The 18,946-nt window shown below is 38.3% G+C and overlaps 3 protein-coding genes and 2 long non-coding RNA genes across 5 annotated transcripts in view; 2 read left to right on the forward strand and 3 right to left on the reverse strand.

Annotated features, from left to right (window-relative positions):
* Positions 1-18,946, reverse strand: part of LOC139128181 (uncharacterized) — a 50,798-nt gene that overhangs the window by 22,076 nt on the left and 9,776 nt on the right. The window lies entirely within an intron of this gene.
* LOC139128195 (uncharacterized) lies at positions 2,791-11,379 on the forward strand. Its single transcript, XR_011551216.1, has 2 exons — positions 2,791-3,069; positions 10,357-11,379. It is a non-coding gene; the product is annotated as an uncharacterized lncRNA (long non-coding RNA).
* LOC139128150 (uncharacterized) lies at positions 6,303-8,074 on the forward strand. Its single transcript, XM_070693987.1, has 4 exons — positions 6,303-6,492; positions 6,709-6,924; positions 7,217-7,400; positions 7,727-8,074. The coding sequence occupies exons 2-4, from the start codon at positions 6,763-6,765 to the stop codon at positions 8,041-8,043; spliced, it is 663 nt and encodes a 220-aa protein (XP_070550088.1). The 5' UTR covers positions 6,303-6,492; positions 6,709-6,762; the 3' UTR covers positions 8,044-8,074.
* LOC139128204 (uncharacterized) lies at positions 8,669-9,625 on the reverse strand. The gene is made up of 3 exons (XR_011551222.1): positions 9,613-9,625; positions 9,088-9,245; positions 8,669-8,803 (listed from the first exon to the last, which is right to left on the reverse strand). It is a non-coding gene; the product is annotated as an uncharacterized lncRNA (long non-coding RNA).
* Positions 12,672-13,400, reverse strand: LOC139128184 (uncharacterized). Its single transcript, XM_070694018.1, has 2 exons — positions 13,265-13,400; positions 12,672-13,168 (listed from the first exon to the last, which is right to left on the reverse strand). The coding sequence occupies exons 1-2, from the start codon at positions 13,398-13,400 to the stop codon at positions 12,672-12,674; spliced, it is 633 nt and encodes a 210-aa protein (XP_070550119.1).

An 18,946-nucleotide genomic window follows, 5' to 3' on the forward strand; every position in this document is an offset into this window, starting at 1 on the left:
TGATACTGCACCGAACAGGTGAACCATCATTTTATGGACTCTTGGAGGGCTTTCTATGTTTCCATCTGGCCACCAATAGAAGCGTAGACAGTCACTGTCCTCTTCTTTAACCTTTACTTGGTGGAACATAGCCTCGATGTCTGCCATTAAAGCGATTGGTTCCTGTCGAAATCGTAGTAACACTCCTAGTAGATTATTCGTCAGATCCGGCCCTTGTAGTAGTAGGTTGTTTAGCGACACCCCTTGGAACTTCACTAAACAGTCAAAAACAACACGGATCTTCTCTGTTTTTTTCGGATGATATACTCCATGGTGGGGTATATACCACACTCTTCCATCATCTTGATCTAATTCGTCGTTAGGGACTTGTATTGCGTATCCCTTCTAAATTATATCTGCCATGCCTTTCAGGTAGTCGGCATGGAACTTTGGTTGTTTCTCAACTTTCTTTCAAGGCCTTTAAAGCGCTGTAAGGCATACTGCTGGTTGTCGGGTAGTCAAACTCTTTCAGTTTTGAATGGAAGTCCCATTTTGTAGTGTCCGTCTACTAGCTCAATGGTTTCGTTTACTTTCTGCATGAACTTCTTGTCTTCTTGGGAGTGTTCCCTTTTGTCATCTATCATGCGCTCAGGAAAATCAAGGTCAATGGAATGTCGCACTAACCTGTCTAGTTTATCCAATTCTTCCATATCCTCTACGGCAACAACTTCTGTTCTGTAGCTGGGAGGATGTTGTCCTTTTTCGTTCAATCTGACTACATGCCAGGGGATCCATCCTACACGTGTTCTGCATGCATGAGAGGTTGAATCAAGACCACGTATCATTTCTAGAGGGGTAAATACTGCTGTTTCTCCAGTGCCTTTAATCAGTCCTATTTTGGCGTCTATTCTTGGAAGCCTTATATCCTTCAAACGCGGCCATCTCATGAGATCTTCTTGACGGGGAATGTAGTCTTCAGAGACACCTATCTTTGGTTTAGTGTATACTGTTTTCAGCTCTACCTGTGCTCTGAACAGTCTAGGTCGTAAACATCTATGCCAGTGACTTTGTTGCACGTGTGGGTGCCTAAGCCATTCACTGTGTTTACCGTCAGCTTTGTCATCCTGCCTGTGGCTCCAAGTTTTCTCTGTAACGTTTCCCTTACCAAAACTAGAGGTATAAATGAGTACATTATGTATTCATCAAAGGGTGGTGATGTATGCATTCATCAAAAGATGCACATATGATGTATACATTAAAGGTAAATCTTTTTTCAGGAAGCTAAAAATATTTATCAACCACATGGCTTCTATATGAATGCACATATGATGTATACATTAAAGGTAAATCTTTTTTCGGGAAGCTAAAAATATTTATCAACCACATGACTTCTATATGAATGCACATATGATGTATACATCGACAGTGCATCACAGAATCATTATCCTGACTTTCAGTTTCATTTAAAAAATGCACATATGATGTATTGGTCAAAGCACAGATTGACTCCTTTTCTTGCCAAAATGGTAAAGTTAAAAAGATGCACAAACAATGCATGCATCAAAAGTACATCACAGGACCATTGCTGTCATACAGAGGTGCATAATATATGATGTAAATACATCAAAAGTGCATCACTTAACAAATGTTACAGTCAAAAGAATGCACACATGGGCACACTTTTGAACCAAATGCACATAATCATGAAAACACAACAATGTTTGATCTCTTTACATGAAAGGAATGGTTTTATTCACACATCTATTCCATACGTTCATTAGGTTTTTTACACAAGGTATTTTACCATTGGCACTGCATTGCCATGCTTTCGACAATATGGCATGGGCAGCTTCAATATCAGCTGCTGAATATGGGATAGAACTCAGCAACATTGGTATGGATGCAGAGAGTGCATCTTGTGACAATACAACAGCAATTGCCTTCGATGATCTGGTTTAGTAAATCAAGGTTGTATCGACAGCTGAATTTTTAGGAAAACAAATTTTAAAAAGAAGGATTTGTCTGTCTTTTGATTACAAGTTTCTGCGAACGCCGGCCAAAGTGCATGCATTTTTAAAACGCAATTAATGTACGTCTGCGGACCACGGAGGTTAGGAAAGACGTCGATCTCTATACCCATTGAAAACGAGCAACAAGAACAGGTCACAGACATTTGTTACTGCGATCAATTCGTACCTTTAAAATGTCGACAGACGAGAACGTCTGATTGTACAAACAGACAAGTAAATGTTCATGTATATGCTATTGCCTTCCAGCTGTAGGCGAACTTCCGCAAACCTGTACAGACGTCTGAACTGTGTCCTATCGATGTTGCTGACAAAATCTCGCCTTATGTTGACTTGGATTTAGGTGAAGGATTTTGTTCATACTTTCACAGGCAGACCTATATTGCCGACCGCTTATTTGAGGCTTACGATTGTACTCCATTCTGAGTCGCCGTACAAAAATCCAGTACGTTACTTCGCCATTCAACACGTCTGCAGCCGTGCAGCCCAGCTGTTAGCAGCAGGTTACTCTGAGGTCACAGTTCATCAAGTTCAGTTCGCGCATTGATATTGATTCTTCGTGCTGAAAGAATTGTTATTCTGTTTTAAGTCTTTCTATGATAAAAATAACCATTTTCATAAAACCAATAAATTAAGTGTCATATCTAGTATGAAATGTAGCGTGTAGGCGCAGATGTAGAGTCAATTTCAGTGTTTAAAAAATGGGACTACTTTATCAATCGCGTAATGATTTATAGATTGCACTTCCGTGAACGGTCATAAGGCTCGATTGGCGCGAAGTTAGATATTATTGTAGTGTACTATCGGCCGGCTGCGTATATGTGATCGGGGAATTATCTGGTGGATAATTTGTGATCTTTCTATGGAACTACCAGCCAAATGGTATCACAGTGCCGCAAAAATGAGTTTCAAGTACCGGGGACAAACATAGTTCTAAATTTGTGAACGCGAAATGCGGTAACAATGCCGACATTTTCTTAGTAACGAACAGCACTGAGATCGAGGTCTACCTAGCCAGAACCAGGAACCGTCCAGCGTCTGCAAGTCCTTGACCTTCACAAATGTAAGTCAATTCGTTCTGCAACATTTGTATCGCTACGTTTGACCAAGACACGTATGTTCAGTTTGCCAGATAACGAGAATTAAGTTGTGCGCATGCGCAAGGAGACTTAGCGTAAATCAGAGGTCAGGTCACTGTGACTGTATGCAAATGAGGTATGCAGCCCCTTGGTTACCCGCCGGCATCTGCCGTTTCTACTGAGTTTTATCCAATAAAAATCATCAAACAAGTATCAAATATGGTGTCAAGGTGTTCATTAGAAAGTAATTTTATGAATATCAATGAGTTTCTGACGTCAAAACCTGATCCGCGGGAAAATTTGGGCAAGTTGCCGACGTACTCTAGAGACGCCTTGTACCAGTGACAGACGACGTTGGCGGCCGTGAGGTGCAATTTCCAGGGCAAATTTTAACACTTTTTTGAGTTTGTCAGCAACTTTCATATAGCTAGGGAGTTAGAGTAAGTGGCTTATTTTATATTTCTAGAGAGTTTCTCTGAGGCTAATTTTTTTAAATAGCATTTTCGAAATTTTTTTTCTGTTGGTGTGGCCGATAATTTTCTCGTTGCTAGGCAATTTTCAGACGTACGCGCATTGTTTTCGGTATCAGTTTCAGTTAATTACTTCGACCTTCACGATTATTTTAGTAATTTTTCTTTGAATTTTCAAAAAATATTCACTTACTTTCTCAAAAATTATGTCAGGATTTGATTTTCACCAATTTTGCCTTCAAAAACTGTGTCGAATATGTGGTTCTAGAGCCCAAAGTTCCGTGGCTGACTTGCAAGGGAAAAAACCTAAACTGTGCAATGTATACATGGATCAAATTTCGTACACATTTGGCCTTGATGTGAGTAGAGATGAGGCAGACGTACATCCAAAACAGTTATGCAATCTCTGTTATCGACGTCTGCTGAATAAAACTGTCTTCTGTTCGGAGCCTTTCAAAGATTTATGGGCCTCCCATCCCAGGGTTGGAGCATGTCATGTTTGCTCCCAGTTTGAAGCACAAAGCAAAGGGGGGCGACCTAAGAGAGCTAAAAGGGGAAGACCATCAACTAAAAAACAAGACCCACCTACCCAGACTGACTCCACACTCCAAATAAATCAGATACTAACAGAGGAAGGGAAATCATACTTAGAGGAGCAGGCCCTAAAGTCACCCACTTTTGATTGGCCTGAGACCTTTAGTCCTATGCCTGATGGGGATATTAAATGTAGCATATGCCTTTCTTTTCTATCCAGGCCATTAGAAACCCCTTGTCAGCACATTTATTGCAGTAACTGTTTAATTAATCTTTTTTTGACAAAGAATATGTCCTGTATTAGTTGCCCCTGTTGTACACAAACTGTCTCTTGCTTTTCAATTACCCCTGCAAAACTTTATTTTTTGAATATTTTACGGTCCCTCCCAATGCAATGTAATAAATGCAAGCAGGTTTGCAATTCTTTGCACCTAAGCCAACACACTTGTCAACTGAGTCAGGCTGAAAGTTCACATCAGAGAGAGTCTAGTGTATCATCTGATATTCTTGAGAGGCCATTAGAGTTACCACTTACTCCAGAGTTAGAAAAAGTGGCAACCCATCTGCTGAAGACAAAGTTAAAGCAGTCTGAAGATGGTAAAACTGCTGTATATAAAACAGGTGGACCGGTAAGTTCAACTTTTTTGGTATTTGCAGAAAAGTTATGAACGCAACTTTTGTCTTATGTTTAGTGTATTATGATGTTCCTAGAAACTAGTTCTAAGCTCTTAAGACAGAGGAGTGCATAAGAATGAAAGTAAGCAAAAAAGATGTTCTTTCACAACTTTAATTGACAGATAATTCATAGAAATTTCACTCATTACTTGCACTCATTTTAAAACCATGGCAACAAGTTCTTTCAATTTCACTGTTTTTTATTTGCAAATAATACTGGAATGCTTTCATCTTTGGTAATTTACTTATGCACATCACATGTATTACAATACTTTCTTCATTCAGAAACTAGTACTTGTTCAGAGTCACCAGCCACGAGTTGAGACAGACACGGCATCCAAAAGTACAGTCAGGAGACGTTCCAAATACCTGCAAGATCAGAGAGAAAAAATAAGCATGGGGTCATCAGGCACACAGCAGAAAGATGAAATTAAAGTAGCACAGCAGAAACGTATTGATCAGTTGTTTGAAAAGATTCCGAGGGTTTCCATCAGTAGTGAGGAACTGCTGGCAGTGAAGACGGATCTTGGGATTTCCTGGAACTCTAACAGAAAATTAAAACGGTTAGTCTTGTCACACCTGAAAAAAAGAGAATGGTTACATTAATTAAAGAAACAAAGTCACTAACTTTTGAAATTATTTTTGTCACTTTAACTTCTTTAATAAATTATTTATATTTTTCAACTCACTGATATAGGCTCAAACACTGGTAAGAGTTCAACCCATACCTTAAACAGGGATATTACACATGAATACTTCCATCATTTAATTTTCAGTCATTACCAAAAACTATGTGATAGTAGTATTCTCATGTTTTACCCGTATTTAGAGTGTGAGTTGTGTTGTGAACACCAGTGACTGAGACTACATCAGAGAGCAGAACAATGTAAATAATCTATTGAAAGAAACAAAATGACAAAAATAGAAGTTGGTGACTTTGTCCCTTCAAACCTGAGCTTTTCATTGCCAAGTGAAATTTATATTAATGGTCTAATGTGCCATATTTTCACATAACTAGATGGTTCAACCATGGGGATGAAGAGTGGTGGGGAAAGCTTTGACTTGGAAGTAGGTTCATCCACAAATCTTTTATGGCATCATTTACAAGTGGTATAGCCACACACTGATGACGTCAAGTCGCCGTACACAAACACAGTGTCGTAATTACAAGGCACCTGTGTTTTGTTTACTGCGATTTGACCTAATCTGTTTGTGGCTATACCACTTGTAAATTGGTGCCTCTTTGATCTGCATGGTCTTTACAGGATGTAATTTTCATTCAATTTTAGAAGCATGTATCTAATGGCGTATACACAACAGTGGACATGAAAATTAAAGTACATAGACATCTCATTGCATAAGTGATGAAAATTCTCTACATAAAATATTTATACTATAATATTTATACTATTTATTTCATTGTATCCACTCTCCTTTTTGTCATTATTCTTTCAGAGAGGAAACTTTCCGTCTATTTGGCTTTGGTGATTATGAATACCTTTGTAAGATATACGGACTCAGTGGTGCTGGTGCTTTTGTTTGTGGTGCCATGTTACTCAAGAAGAGTCACAAATTCCCAGACACTTACGGACCTCCCAGCCCAGATCCATTGACAGCCTAATCAAAGATCATGCCGACTTTTTAGCAGAAGGGCAGGGCAAACTGAAAAATGCAAAGGAGTACAACAATGCCATCAACAATATCATTTTTGAGATCCCCATATCACAGGTAAACTATGAACACACTAAACATTGTTTTAAAAATCCATCAAAAGTTAAAGCTTCTGTCACATTGGTAAAAGTGAATGATATAATTTCTTGTCTATAGTATATGAATACAGTTTCAGAATTTATTGGTATTTTTAGACACCACTTTATTAGTATAAACATTTAGAATCAGTAGCTGTGATTGATATTACATATGCTCTTTAATTTTCACATATAGGTATGTGTGCCAAGCTTACATCTTGATCTGGGGATATTCTTGCGGTTTTACAACATGTTTGAGGATGACATTGCAAAGTTACAGAAGAAAATAGATCCAAGTGGTACACTCAATCTGGTACAAAGCCTTGACAAAACCCTACAACGGATGAATGTCAAAAGGCAGGCCTACAATGGAAAATCGTTTGTGGGAAACCACGTCCATAAATGCTTGCAGGTGAGTGGCAATCTCCCGCAATCACATTCACGTCTAATATCATGTTAGTGAGCATGTACGTGTGCTAAAGCAACAAAACAACTTACCTTGTCTGATATACTGCATTCTACATCTTTACCTTGACTGTCTGCATGCCTTGTTTCACCCTTAGTTCCTTCATTTCAACAAATTTACTCACTGTGTGAAAGATTGTTCAAAATGAATTTATGAAGGTACCATTGTGTGCACAAGGAATTTAGACTGCCAAGGTTTCTTCAATATTTCTTATCTCTGATTGTCTTCATTCATGCAGGATGGCAACATTGACATGTTAACCAATGCTGTAATAGAAGAAGTGAAAGCTGTAAGTCCAGAGTATCAAGATGAGGCCACTACAATATGTACAAAATTCAATAAGCTGTTGAAGATGTTTGCAAAGTGCCATGCTGGCTACAGCAAATGTGATTATATGGAAGCTGAAGAGATAAAAGAGTTGGGTATGTGATTTTCCGATAAAAGCACCATTTTAATACAGTAACATTATTATTTCAGGAATTCTTAGTTACAAAATGATTTTGAGTTATGAGTACACTGACTGATCATCTGGGACTTCCAAAGTTTTATCAGAATGATTAGGAAATAACCATGCATTCTTTTTTGTGATGATAGTGCAAAATACTAGTATGCATGTGTGGATTATCACATGAAAAAACTAAATGTAGAGACAAATGGTGTTCATGAAGATGAGTAAATAGCTAATACTACACTTTGATGGGCATTGATAATTTCCTCTCCTAACAGATAGCTTTGTTTTTCATTTCAGAAACTAACATTGATTGTCTTATGGCATTCTACAGAGAGCAATTTCCAAATGCCAAAGTGTCTCCGAAAATGCACATACTGGAGGATCACACAGTTCCCTGGATACAGAAATGGGGTTTTGGCTGTGGGTTCCATGGGGAACAGGGGGGAGAACATGTGCATGCTGATCTAAATAACATTAGATACAACGTTAGGGGACTGAAAGATGACCTAGAAATCACCAAGTGTGTCATGAAAGAACATTGGACACAAGTGTCTCCAACAACTCAGAAGTTTAAGCCTGAAGCTGTAAAGAAAAGATGCAAAACAAGCATGTAGAGTTTTGTACACTTAACTGGAGAGACAGAGGCTGGAGAGCAACATGCGATACTTCAGCAACAGTTTCAATAGCTGCAAAATTGTAGCTCTACAGTGATGCGGTCGGTGAGTTTTTGGTGTTTTCGGCCTCGCCCACCAGTAGCGCTACAATGCTGAAGGCCCTGCAGTGTTCAAAATAAGTGCGTCGCACATGACACGGCATATTGATGTGAAATCTCACATATTTACTGCATTTGGTCGCACCAATTTATCACTACTGAAGACTAAACACTATACTACACTATCTTTTTTGGGTTTGGTATTTGTTCAATCCCATTCCAAAAACATTTCTTGGAGCTGCCATAACCAACTTCCGGTAATGGCCTAGCGGCTCCCAGACTAGAAACATGCTCAATGTTTTTGGAACGCGATCGACATGTTTGAACAAATACCAAACCCCATAAACGACAAGGTTAAGTGTAGTATAGTGTTTAGTCTTCAGTAGTGATAAATCCGTACGACCAAATGTGGGATTTCACATCAAAATGCTGCATCATGTGCGACATGCTTATTTTGAACGCTACAGGGCCTTCAGCATTGTAGCACTACTGGTGGGTGAGGTCACAATAACCAAAACTCACCAGCCACCTCACCATAGAGCTACATTTTGCAGCTAGGGCTATAGACTATTGCCATATATCACAAAATTCCTCTATACACTTGAAATGATTGTACCAAATAAGAAATGGAAGTCTGGTATAATCTGCCAAAATCTTGTTACCTGGAAAAAAAATTACAAATTTACTCTTGTGTAATGAAATTTACATGTTTGGACTTAGAGAAGTCTTTGTTTATACTCATGGCTATCTAGCTGTGATCGGTGAACTTCCTATCTGAACGCTAAATTGTTGTTCAACAAGCTGAGCCAAGGTGCCCTGTGCAATTTTGAGTGGAGGGACTTTACCCCATCGTTAACGACCTCAAACTTGAAGGTTACAAAAATACAAGAAACACCAGTACCGCAATGTGCATGTATCCTCGTTGACAAGGTAGAGAGTTACTTACACTTTGGATATCATGGAGGTTGTAGAAATGGCGGGTACGAGTCGAGTACAAATTCACTGCTAACAGCGTCGCCATATTTACGTACATCTACAGTCTGAACGTAGCTCGATCACCGGGCGACTGCTGTACCGATGTACTTTCGTCTCGAATTTCGAGCGCTAATCGAACAAAAAGATAGAAAATTACTAATTTTGGATTCTCAGATGCTGTCAAGAATGGGAAATAGCAGCACACAGACTTCATGAAAGGCAGCTTTTGACAAAACACGTCATTGAAAACAAGTCATCCATGTTGTTGACAATGGAAAAAATCACTTCCGGTTTTCCTGTCGATTTTTGTCGTGACCCCAAGGCCAAAGTTTGTTGATGTCGTCGATGGAGGCTTAGGTCAGATGACTACATGAGATCAAACAACATTTTTGTTCTAAAATTGATGGGTAGTATCTTTTGAAATGACAAAAATGTATTCTAGCTTGTTTAAATGACGGGAAAACGTTCCGATTAGACCACAAACTGATCAGCTTACCTCCAATTTCCACAACTTCGACGACTTGGAACGGCGAACACAAATTAGCCGCGCATGTGGCCGTTCTGCTGTAATACTGGCGCATATATTTTCAATGTCACTATGTCTCCATCTCCCAAAACTCAAGAACACAAAATTATTTAACAAGGTTTTCATGAAATTTCAAGAAATTCAAAAATTGACCGTTATGCTAGTTTCGCTGGGTAAAATCGAAACAAATGCGATTTTCACGCCGTTTTTTTTCGGGACAGACAGTGGACATGTGTGGCAACATGATTATGTATTCTGATAACCTTTGACACGTTTGAATATTTCCATTTGATTGGATAAAAGTAGGGAGGGAACTGTTGCTATCGACGGTTGCTATGCTATTTGCATATGATGGAAGCCTCGAAACGCGCAACGATCCGCGCATGCGCAAAACTCAATGCACGCACAAAACATACGTGAAGGATAATTTTCCTTAGTACTGATTCATACTTAATTCACTTACATTACACACTGTGCTGATACGTATGGGAAATAATTGCTGAGACTTTTGCAAATTGTTTGTCGCTGTGGTGTACGCGGGTGTGAATAATAATACAGCCGAGGTGTGCCTGTCCTTTTGATTTTAATTATTGCATTTGGTTTCTCTACTTGAATAGTTCTCATTTCGAACAATTATTGATTTCTTTCATCAAATTGTGATGTTACAATTTTCGGTCAACTTACACTCTTCCCTGAACGATTCATATTTTTCAGAACTCTTTGCTGGTACTCTAAAGGGACAAGGAATTCAGGGAACAGAAAGCCAAATCGCAGCCTTTGACAATAACGTGAATGTCATATGAAACTTCTCGGGTCAAATGGACATCTCTTAAAGACATTTGTGTTGCATGAAATCAACATGGCATGATAAAATAAATCTTACCACTGACAAATTGAATTTAACATTTTGCTTCTCTGTTGTCTTTATAACAATAACTTTATTTGCGTTCACCTCTGATTCTTGTGAAGCTAGTATTTCAGAACCTGATTGGATAAAATGTGTGATGTTTTTGCTTCCTACAGTCTGCCTTAAGATTTGTCAGCTATTCACGCTCAATCATATTATTGGCCATGTCTGCACAACTGATTTTAAAACTTCTGTGTACATATTTGAACCCTGAGTTTGTTATTGTTGAAGATTATAAAAATGTTGAATCTTGTGGTACTATGCACAAAATTTGCTGTAACTAAAGTGTATTCTTTCTTCTGTTTTCAGCATCTCTGTTCTACGTTAATAACTGCATATTTAGTTTTCATGCTGTTACTGATGTATTTGTCCTTGTAAGTTTAAACTGATGAAGTGTTTATTCCAAAGCAGAGTGCTGAAGAGTAATATGCCAACTTTTGAAGGACATTTTATGCATGTAGTTTGCAGGCAAATTTGCAGCAACATGCAAATTAAATGTTTGCTGCAAATTTGCTGTAAGAGGTTTGCTGCATGTTTGCAGAAAGTTCACAAGAAACCAAATTTGACATTTGAAAAAATGAACGACCTTCATATTTGCAGCAAATAGTTTGCTGCTATTATTTACTGCAAAGCTTCCAGCAAATTTGAAGCAACAGTTTGCAAGTCTCGAGGCCTAAAATATCGGTTGTGAGGTGAGGGTTCCCTTACAAACTTCATATTATTGGATTTTGTCTGAATAACACTTCCCATTACGTTGAATCACATGGTATTTTAGCTTTTACCCATCCATCCATCCTTTCATTAAACTTATGCTGTCTATCAAAAACATTGCTGAGGAATCATATTATGAATGTCTTTTTTTCATTTAATAATGAAGTGGTATGGAATCTGATAATTGAACTCATGCAAAAATGGTAGAAGAAAACAGTTTCTGCTTTATAATACCAAGGCTCTGTTGTATTCTGGAAGTCGAACAGTTGAACACTCAAAGTTAACACCTCTGTACAAGTAAACTCTGGAATGTGATCTGTCTTTCTCAGTCTCCTGTACGCCTGCATGGTAGCAACTAACTAGTTATGTCACATTAGATACTAGTCAATGTAATGTCTGTATGTTTAGCTCTTGAAGAATTTACATTTTTAAGTATACCATGGCCAGGGTGTGTGGTATATATACCATATTAAAACCACCTAAAGTCGGTTGATTGAGAGTTAGGTCACAATACGGGTAAAAACAGACTTTAAATCATTTGTCTCTGAAATCAAGTTTTCAAATTCAACTGTTCAAGATGTGTACATGATGTTTTTTGTGCTAAACCTGTGCTTTTGATGTGTACAGCATTATGAGGACATCTGTACATTTTGTGTGCATCACAGCTGTCAAAGATGGATACATTATGCATTCATTTTGTTCCAAATCTGTACTGCATAATGCATACATCAGAATGTCATCAATGCACTAATGATGCATGCATCAACTGTAAATTTTTAACAGACCGATGCATATATCATGCACAGTTGATGCACTATTGATGTACACCAAAGATGGATACATTATGCATTCATTTTGTTCCAAATCTGTACTGCATAATGCATACATCAGAAGTTCAACAATGCACTAATGATGCATGCATCAACTGTAAATTTTTAACAGACCGATGCATATATCATGTACAGTTGATGCACTATTGATGTACACCAAAGATGGATACATTATGCATTCAGTTTGTTCCAAATCTGTACTGCATAATGCATACATCAGAAGTTCAACAATGCACTAATGATGCATACATCAACAGTAAATTTTTAACAGACTGATGTACACATCATTCACAGTTGATGCATTTTTGATGTACTCCTATTTTGGTAAGGGTTCTGTGCAGAATGATATGACACTACCTGTTTCCAGAAAGGCATAAGTCTGTACCATTCTATTTGAGCCCTTCAACTTCACCTTGACAGGGATAATAGTCAGCAGGACCTTGCAGTTATCATCGTCACCACCGGTGTTATCATCTTGACCACCGGTCCCCATTAAGGACTGTACTTAGTCTACCTCTGCTGTGGTGCAGTGTACTGCGACTCTCTCCGTCTGTATTGGTCTTTTTGAATCCTCATCTTTATCAGTTGTCCTGATGTAGCACTGTTGGGTGTTTTCTTTGGCATTTGGAGCATTTGGCTTTATGCATGCAGTCCTTACTCCGATGGACAGGCTTCAGACAACCAAAACATATACCTTGGTCTCTCAGGAACTTAACAGTATCTTCTTGACTGGCTGCAATCAACCGTTCGCAACTTTCGAAAGGATGATCACTATTTTGGCAGTACAGGCACTGTTTCTGTTGAGCCTTGTGTGGTTTGGAGGTCGAAGTGTTGCTCTTCTTGCTCCCTTGGTTCGTCTTCTTGTTTGTGCTCGTAACACTGGTGGCGAACGATTGATTCACTTTGTCTGTGCCTTTCCTCTTTTTCACCAGATTGTCGAGACTAGCCATTGCCTGTCTGCTGTAGTCCGGGCCTGACAGTCTGCTTGCTTCGGACTTCACTAGATCGACGAGGAGGTCTTCAAATCTTACTCTTTTCTTGGCTTTGCGTATCTTTGATGGGCATTTGCTCCAAGAATCTGGGATAAAGTAAGGAAGCTTCTTGACAATCCGCTTCATAATTTCTTAATGTTCTAGTATTTCTAGCCCATCAACATATCGGTTTGCTGTCTTACATCGATTCAAGAAGATGATGAACTTGTCTAATGAGGCAACGTTGTTTGGCTTGATTGGAGGCCAGTCTAAAATCTTCCTCGGGTAGGCATTGGCCATCTTGTGTGGATCATCATAGCGCTCTTCCAGCTCTTCCATGGCACCTTGATATGCTTCACTTGCATCTATACCTGCATTACCCTTGAACTATTTCATGGGCTGTGCCTTCCGTGAACTGTCTCAGCAGAATGAATTTATCTTTGTCATCTTCTGCAGTCGGTACAAGTTTGGTCTCAAACTCATCTATGAATGATCTGTGCTCCATGATGTTACCGTCAAACTTCTTTATCATGGTTGACATTTTCATGGTGTCTTACTCATGTTACTGCCGCTACTTCTTGCGAAAATTCTGGAAGCTGCTACGCTGACTGCCTCTTCCAAATCATAAGACTCACTGTCACTCTCCTTTTCTATTGTAGGAGTTTTCTTCTTAAATACTCGTACTGGTGTAGTGGTCTTCCGCGGTTTTGTTATTGATACAATGGACTTGTCCTCCAGTGGTTCAGTCTTAATATTGATGGCGATGTCGTCCTCGAATCCATCACCAAAAACTTATTCAGAGATCTAGCTCTGGCATCGGCTACGGCAATCTTTGTGTCAAGTTCATGTTGCTCCTCCTTGAGTTGAAGCTTATACTTGGCACGCTCAATTTCTTACTTCTTCGTAAGCTTGGCTGACAATGCCAACAATTCAGACTTTTTCCTTTCGTCTGCTATTTTGCTAGCTGAGAGTGCACTTTAGCTCGTATGGTGGCTGACTCTACTTAGTCTGCCAACTATAGACACTTTCAGAACGCAGACTTGAGACACACTATCTTCTGGTTGTACATCATCGTTTGGATGAACCGGTTTAGGGATCATTTCTCGTTTGCTCAACCATCCAATGGTGTCTTAAAAGAAGGTCCTAAAAACGTCTTCAACGCTGACAAGCCAACAGAGGCAATCGTATGGCACCTGATCCTTTGGGAGTAATTCTTCGTATTCCTTGCTGGTGGAGGCAAAGCCTTCATGCAGCTTCTTCGACACTTCAAACTTCAGTTTGAACGTTAATAAGTCTGCCTTATCAGCGATGAGCACCTGCACTTCATTTACCCTTTTAGTTAGTGAACTCACTGTTTTCTCTAAGAACCAGCTTTATTAGGTAACATATTTTAAAGTGCCTTTTCAGTCGGCGTTCTGACATGGCTGCTACGCCCGGGCTCTTGCGATACATATTCTAATGATGAAGCTTTTAAATTCTGTTGTTCGTCTTCCATGATTTGTCTTGTAGGTGAATATCACAAGTCCGATGTAATTATCGTTAATGAGAAATGTAGCGCGCAAACAAATTCCTTAAGACTCAAAATAATTTGTTTGCAACTACTGTGCAATAGTCATCTACAGCTGATATTCCTTAATGCATTCCCTCTTAGGCTGCATTTACAAATAACGATGGGGGGGGGGGGGCTGGAGGAATCGCGATTGAAATCTTTTTTTTTTTTGAGATCCCCCCTCAGTACCCTGAAAAACTTTCAAATGCCGCCCTCTATATGGTAAAAAATTTTCAAGTCACCCCAACTATCACAGGCCCGCATATTTATAAAGGATGTGAGCGCAGAAAAAATAAATACATATTGCGCCATTCCACTCACAGGTGTTCAACACTACCTGTATTAACACTTTGTATAGTCATATTCCCAAGGCAAGTTCTTTAAATGCATCAGTGATTTTTTAGATTTATTGGTCTAAAAGCCAACTTGAGTTAATCCAACTCTGGCCAGGTCAATTGCTCCTGCCGAAGAGCACACAAAATGACAACCATGAGAGAGTAGGCAAACTGTGAATTCTGGCTAATTGCCATATTGTAAAAAACTGAGCACAGTGCAGTGACCTACCAAAAATTTGTTTCAAAAGTACAAGACATATATGAATTAGATGCTACTCAAAATTGACAATACTGGAAGGTTAAAATATTCCATCAAATAAATGTTTTAATCTCTGAAATTTTGGGTGTAATAATTGCAAATTTGGTTAAAAAATAAATAATTCCATTTGGTCACATATTTTTTCATTTAGTCTTTACTGTTCAAAGTTTTATTTTTGTATTATTTTATGACACGAATGTGAAAATATAGGGAATCAAGAATGGTGACCCCATCTTTTTTCTTTAATATTTGATTATTCTCATATGCTAGAATTCAAAAATTCCATGTGTTCTTCCATGTGTTGCTCTCTGGCCTGATCTTGTTTACAAGTACCGGTATGTTTCACTGTCATGAGCGTCATTTGACTCAAACTCTTCTTCAACTACCATGTACATCAGAGTCAGAGCTATCTCTGTCACTGTTCAGGTATGCAGTGACAGTGACACTGCAGTAGGAGGCAGTAAATGATAGTGACACTACCCGTAGGCAGTAGCTGTATTAACTTTGATAATTTTGACAATTTTTTGTTCAGTTTATATAAGTGTGTTCTTGTTCTACCCACTACAGCATGTTGAATTGTCCAGTATTCAGCTCGCTATCACAGCCTGTGTATGTGTACCATGCATTTGTATCACTGACAACTGACTGTCGGTCTGGACTCCAATTAAATCATCACCTAATACATATTTATATACACAGGCTTTGTCAACAAACTAAATATTGTATGTTTGAGCATGCTGTAGGGAGATAGCAAGAAACTGTAGTTGTTATATTGCATAGAAATATTGCAGAAATCATTAACAGTTGCAGCTTCTGCCCTGTTACTAGGCTCAAGTTTGGTTTTTTACGACAAATCACACATGTTTAGATTTTTTTGAGATAAAAGTAATGAAATGTGAAATGGTTCTAGATTTTGTTAATTACTAACAACATTCGGATGACATAAAAATGGTATTCAATTTTCGTTGAATTACCTACAAGAACTTGGAATTGGAAAATGTAAAACATAAAAGGCTACCAAAAAATTTTCAAGTCCCCCCTACAGGTAGAGCAAAATTTTCAAGTCCCCCCTCTACTACCCCCGAAATTTCGAATTCCCCCTGATTCCTCCAGCCCCCCCAACCGTTTTTTTTTTGTTTTTTTTGTGTTGTTTTTGTTGTTGTGTTGTTGTTTTTTTTGTGTGTGAACGCAGCCTTAAATAAGACGAAGCAAATATCCGATCTGAGTTTCACGTTTATTCGAATATAAGCATGTCTTCCAGACTGAGAACAACAAATTCTCTGAGAAGAATGTTGTACTGAGAATGTTGAGAGCGATTAACTGAAAACAGATCAAACAAAAGGATACAGGAAGTGAGAACTAAGCTACGTTCACACTATGACACAGGAAGTAAATACTCTCTATGATACAGGAAGTAAATACACTCTATGACGCAGGAAATGGGAAACAGGAAGTAACTAACAGGAAGTAATACTTCCTCTGAAATGACCAAGGGGTCAAAGGTCAAATAGGTGGGAGGATCATGTGACCCACCTCAGTAAACGCCCTCTAATGGTGACTGAACGTTTACTTTTGTTGACAAAATCTCATTTGCATAAAAGCAGCCTTGACTTAAGGAGTGAACAATTAGCTACTTTGAAACTCACTGACTAACTCAAAGTTGCATAAGAATACAACTACTAAGAAACTACTTTAACTGAAAGGTCTCGAATAAAGATACTATGAGCACAGTCAAAGTCCATTGAATGTGTCCATTATAATATTCATTGTTCGCATACTTCAGTGAGTCCTTGGCCCATTGTTAGGCGCACACGTGCTAAGAGTCTCACAATGGAACAAGGCTATTCAAGGTTCCTTCAAGAATGCTCACTTAAATCACAAAGATCAACTCACCGATAATTATGTGGGACTGTATAAGACTACCGCATCAACAGGTTCAAAACTGTTCCATCAAAATGGTCTTTACAAGCAATCTTGGCGAGAACTATAGCTGGTTGCCTTCAGAGATGTCCGATCCCTGAAGGTGTCTGTACTTAAGTGGTTAAAATCACGCTTGGAATGGATACATGTGTGCATTGCGAAATACAAAAGGTAAAATTTGAAGGGCGGAAATGGATGATGACTCATTGATAGTTACTTTGAATTCGTAAACTATGGCCAAGTAAACGGATGTTGATTTTGATGGTAACAGAACATAACATACCTCTTAGAGGTAAATACATGAATATAATGAACATGTAATTTATGTTTTTTAAGGATTTAGTTACCTTGTTATCATTAGAAGTTGTGCTGGTTTTCTTATCTATTCTCTTTTTATGTCCTGAAACAGGCATCATACAGTAAATTATTATAAGCCATGTTAAATATATGAAAGTTAAGTTTTATTAAAATCAAAATCAAAATCAAAATCAATGAGCAATCTTACACAAAACTACTTAGCTTAATTTTTTTTCATAAGTGAATATCAACGTAGGATGTTTGTTCCAGGTGTTTGAGTGATTCTTTCTTTTTCCATGCCTAGTCTCAATGACAATTACGTATACATATGGAAATTAATCCAATGATAATGTCAATAACCTTGCCTTTGATCTATCTGTACATATCAAAACCCACTCTAAAATGGAGAAGAAACTTACACCACAAAACTTTTTTGTTCATTGTGGCAGGTTGTGGTGCTGGACCAGTCACAGTCTTCAAAGATGGTTGCAACATATGACTGAAAAAAAACATTGTATAATCGATACCACAAGCTCTATTCAGGTCTGAACTATTTTTAACAATGGCTACATACATGTGTAGTCTTGTTCATGACTATAAATGGCACCGCGATAAACCGTCTGCAGTGCTGTCGTTTTTATGAGTGTGATTCTAAATATTTCATAATATTAATAATTCCATGCAGGCACCAGTTATTGCATAATACGTAGGTAGTAAATATCAAAGTCAATTCAATTAAAAGTTATTGAATTTACCTCTTGTTCTACTGGACAACCAGCCGGTGTCCCATCAGATTGATGAAGCTTGTAATATGACTGAAAAGTAAAAGGTGACATACAGTTAGTTCATTGACGCACAGCCACTCTGTGATAGACTGCATGGTCAACGATATATCAAACAATTTTATGGTAGCATAAAACATAATCGACCAGTGTTGTTATTTAAATTATTTTGATTTAATTTTCATATATAAACAAGTAATTTAAATTTTCTGTCAGCCTTTATTTCATCACACTACGAAACTTATCATTTTAGTAACACTGATTTCCTTACACAGAAATGTTTTCATTTTCATACTTAAGGGGGTTTAATGGCTATGACGACAGTTAAAATTGCATAAAAAAACATTCTCATTTGTTTTAAAAATGTATTTAAAGTCAAATAAACTTTGCAAAAAAACCCAGCATGAACAAGTTACAGAGATATCGAAGCATTCAGACTCCCACTAATACACGGTTTTTCGATCAGGCTAGGGGGACTCGAGCGCGCCCTCTTTTGTTTTAATTCAGCCATGGCTGTTGTTTCTCGAAGTCACAAGGGGTCAACTTCAGTTACTGCGCGGCCGCTCCACTCGCTCATCAGGGAAAGAGCTATGACAACATCATCCAACATGGACATGGCGCTTGCAACATTTGCAAGCCATTTTACTGCGCAAGGGTAAGTAAATTGATTTACTGTCTTACCGATAATGTCAAAATCTTGAAGATATTTTATTGATTGGTTTAGCCTATCCTTGCCTGCGCGA

This window comes from Ptychodera flava, unplaced genomic scaffold (genome assembly GCF_041260155.1).
Source record: "Ptychodera flava strain L36383 unplaced genomic scaffold, AS_Pfla_20210202 Scaffold_45__1_contigs__length_1260105_pilon, whole genome shotgun sequence".
Taxonomy (NCBI): Eukaryota; Metazoa; Hemichordata; class Enteropneusta; family Ptychoderidae; genus Ptychodera; species Ptychodera flava.

Coding starts and splice junctions, on each gene's coding strand:
- LOC139128150 (XM_070693987.1), top strand. CDS start 6,763: ATGTTTGAGGATGACATTGCAAAGTTACAGAAGAAAATAGATCCAAGT. Junction 6,925..7,216: donor ACGTCCATAAATGCTTGCAG/GTGAGTGGCAAT, acceptor TCATTCATGCAG/GATGGCAACATTGACATGTT. Junction 7,401..7,726: donor TGAAGAGATAAAAGAGTTGG/GTATGTGATTTT, acceptor TTTTCATTTCAG/AAACTAACATTGATTGTCTT.
- LOC139128184 (XM_070694018.1), bottom strand. CDS start 13,400: ATGGAAGAGCTGGAAGAGCGCTATGATGATCCACACAAGATGGCCAAT. Junction 13,169..13,264: donor CATCATCTTCTTGAATCGAT/GTAAGACAGCAA, acceptor ACTTTATCCCAG/ATTCTTGGAGCAAATGCCCA.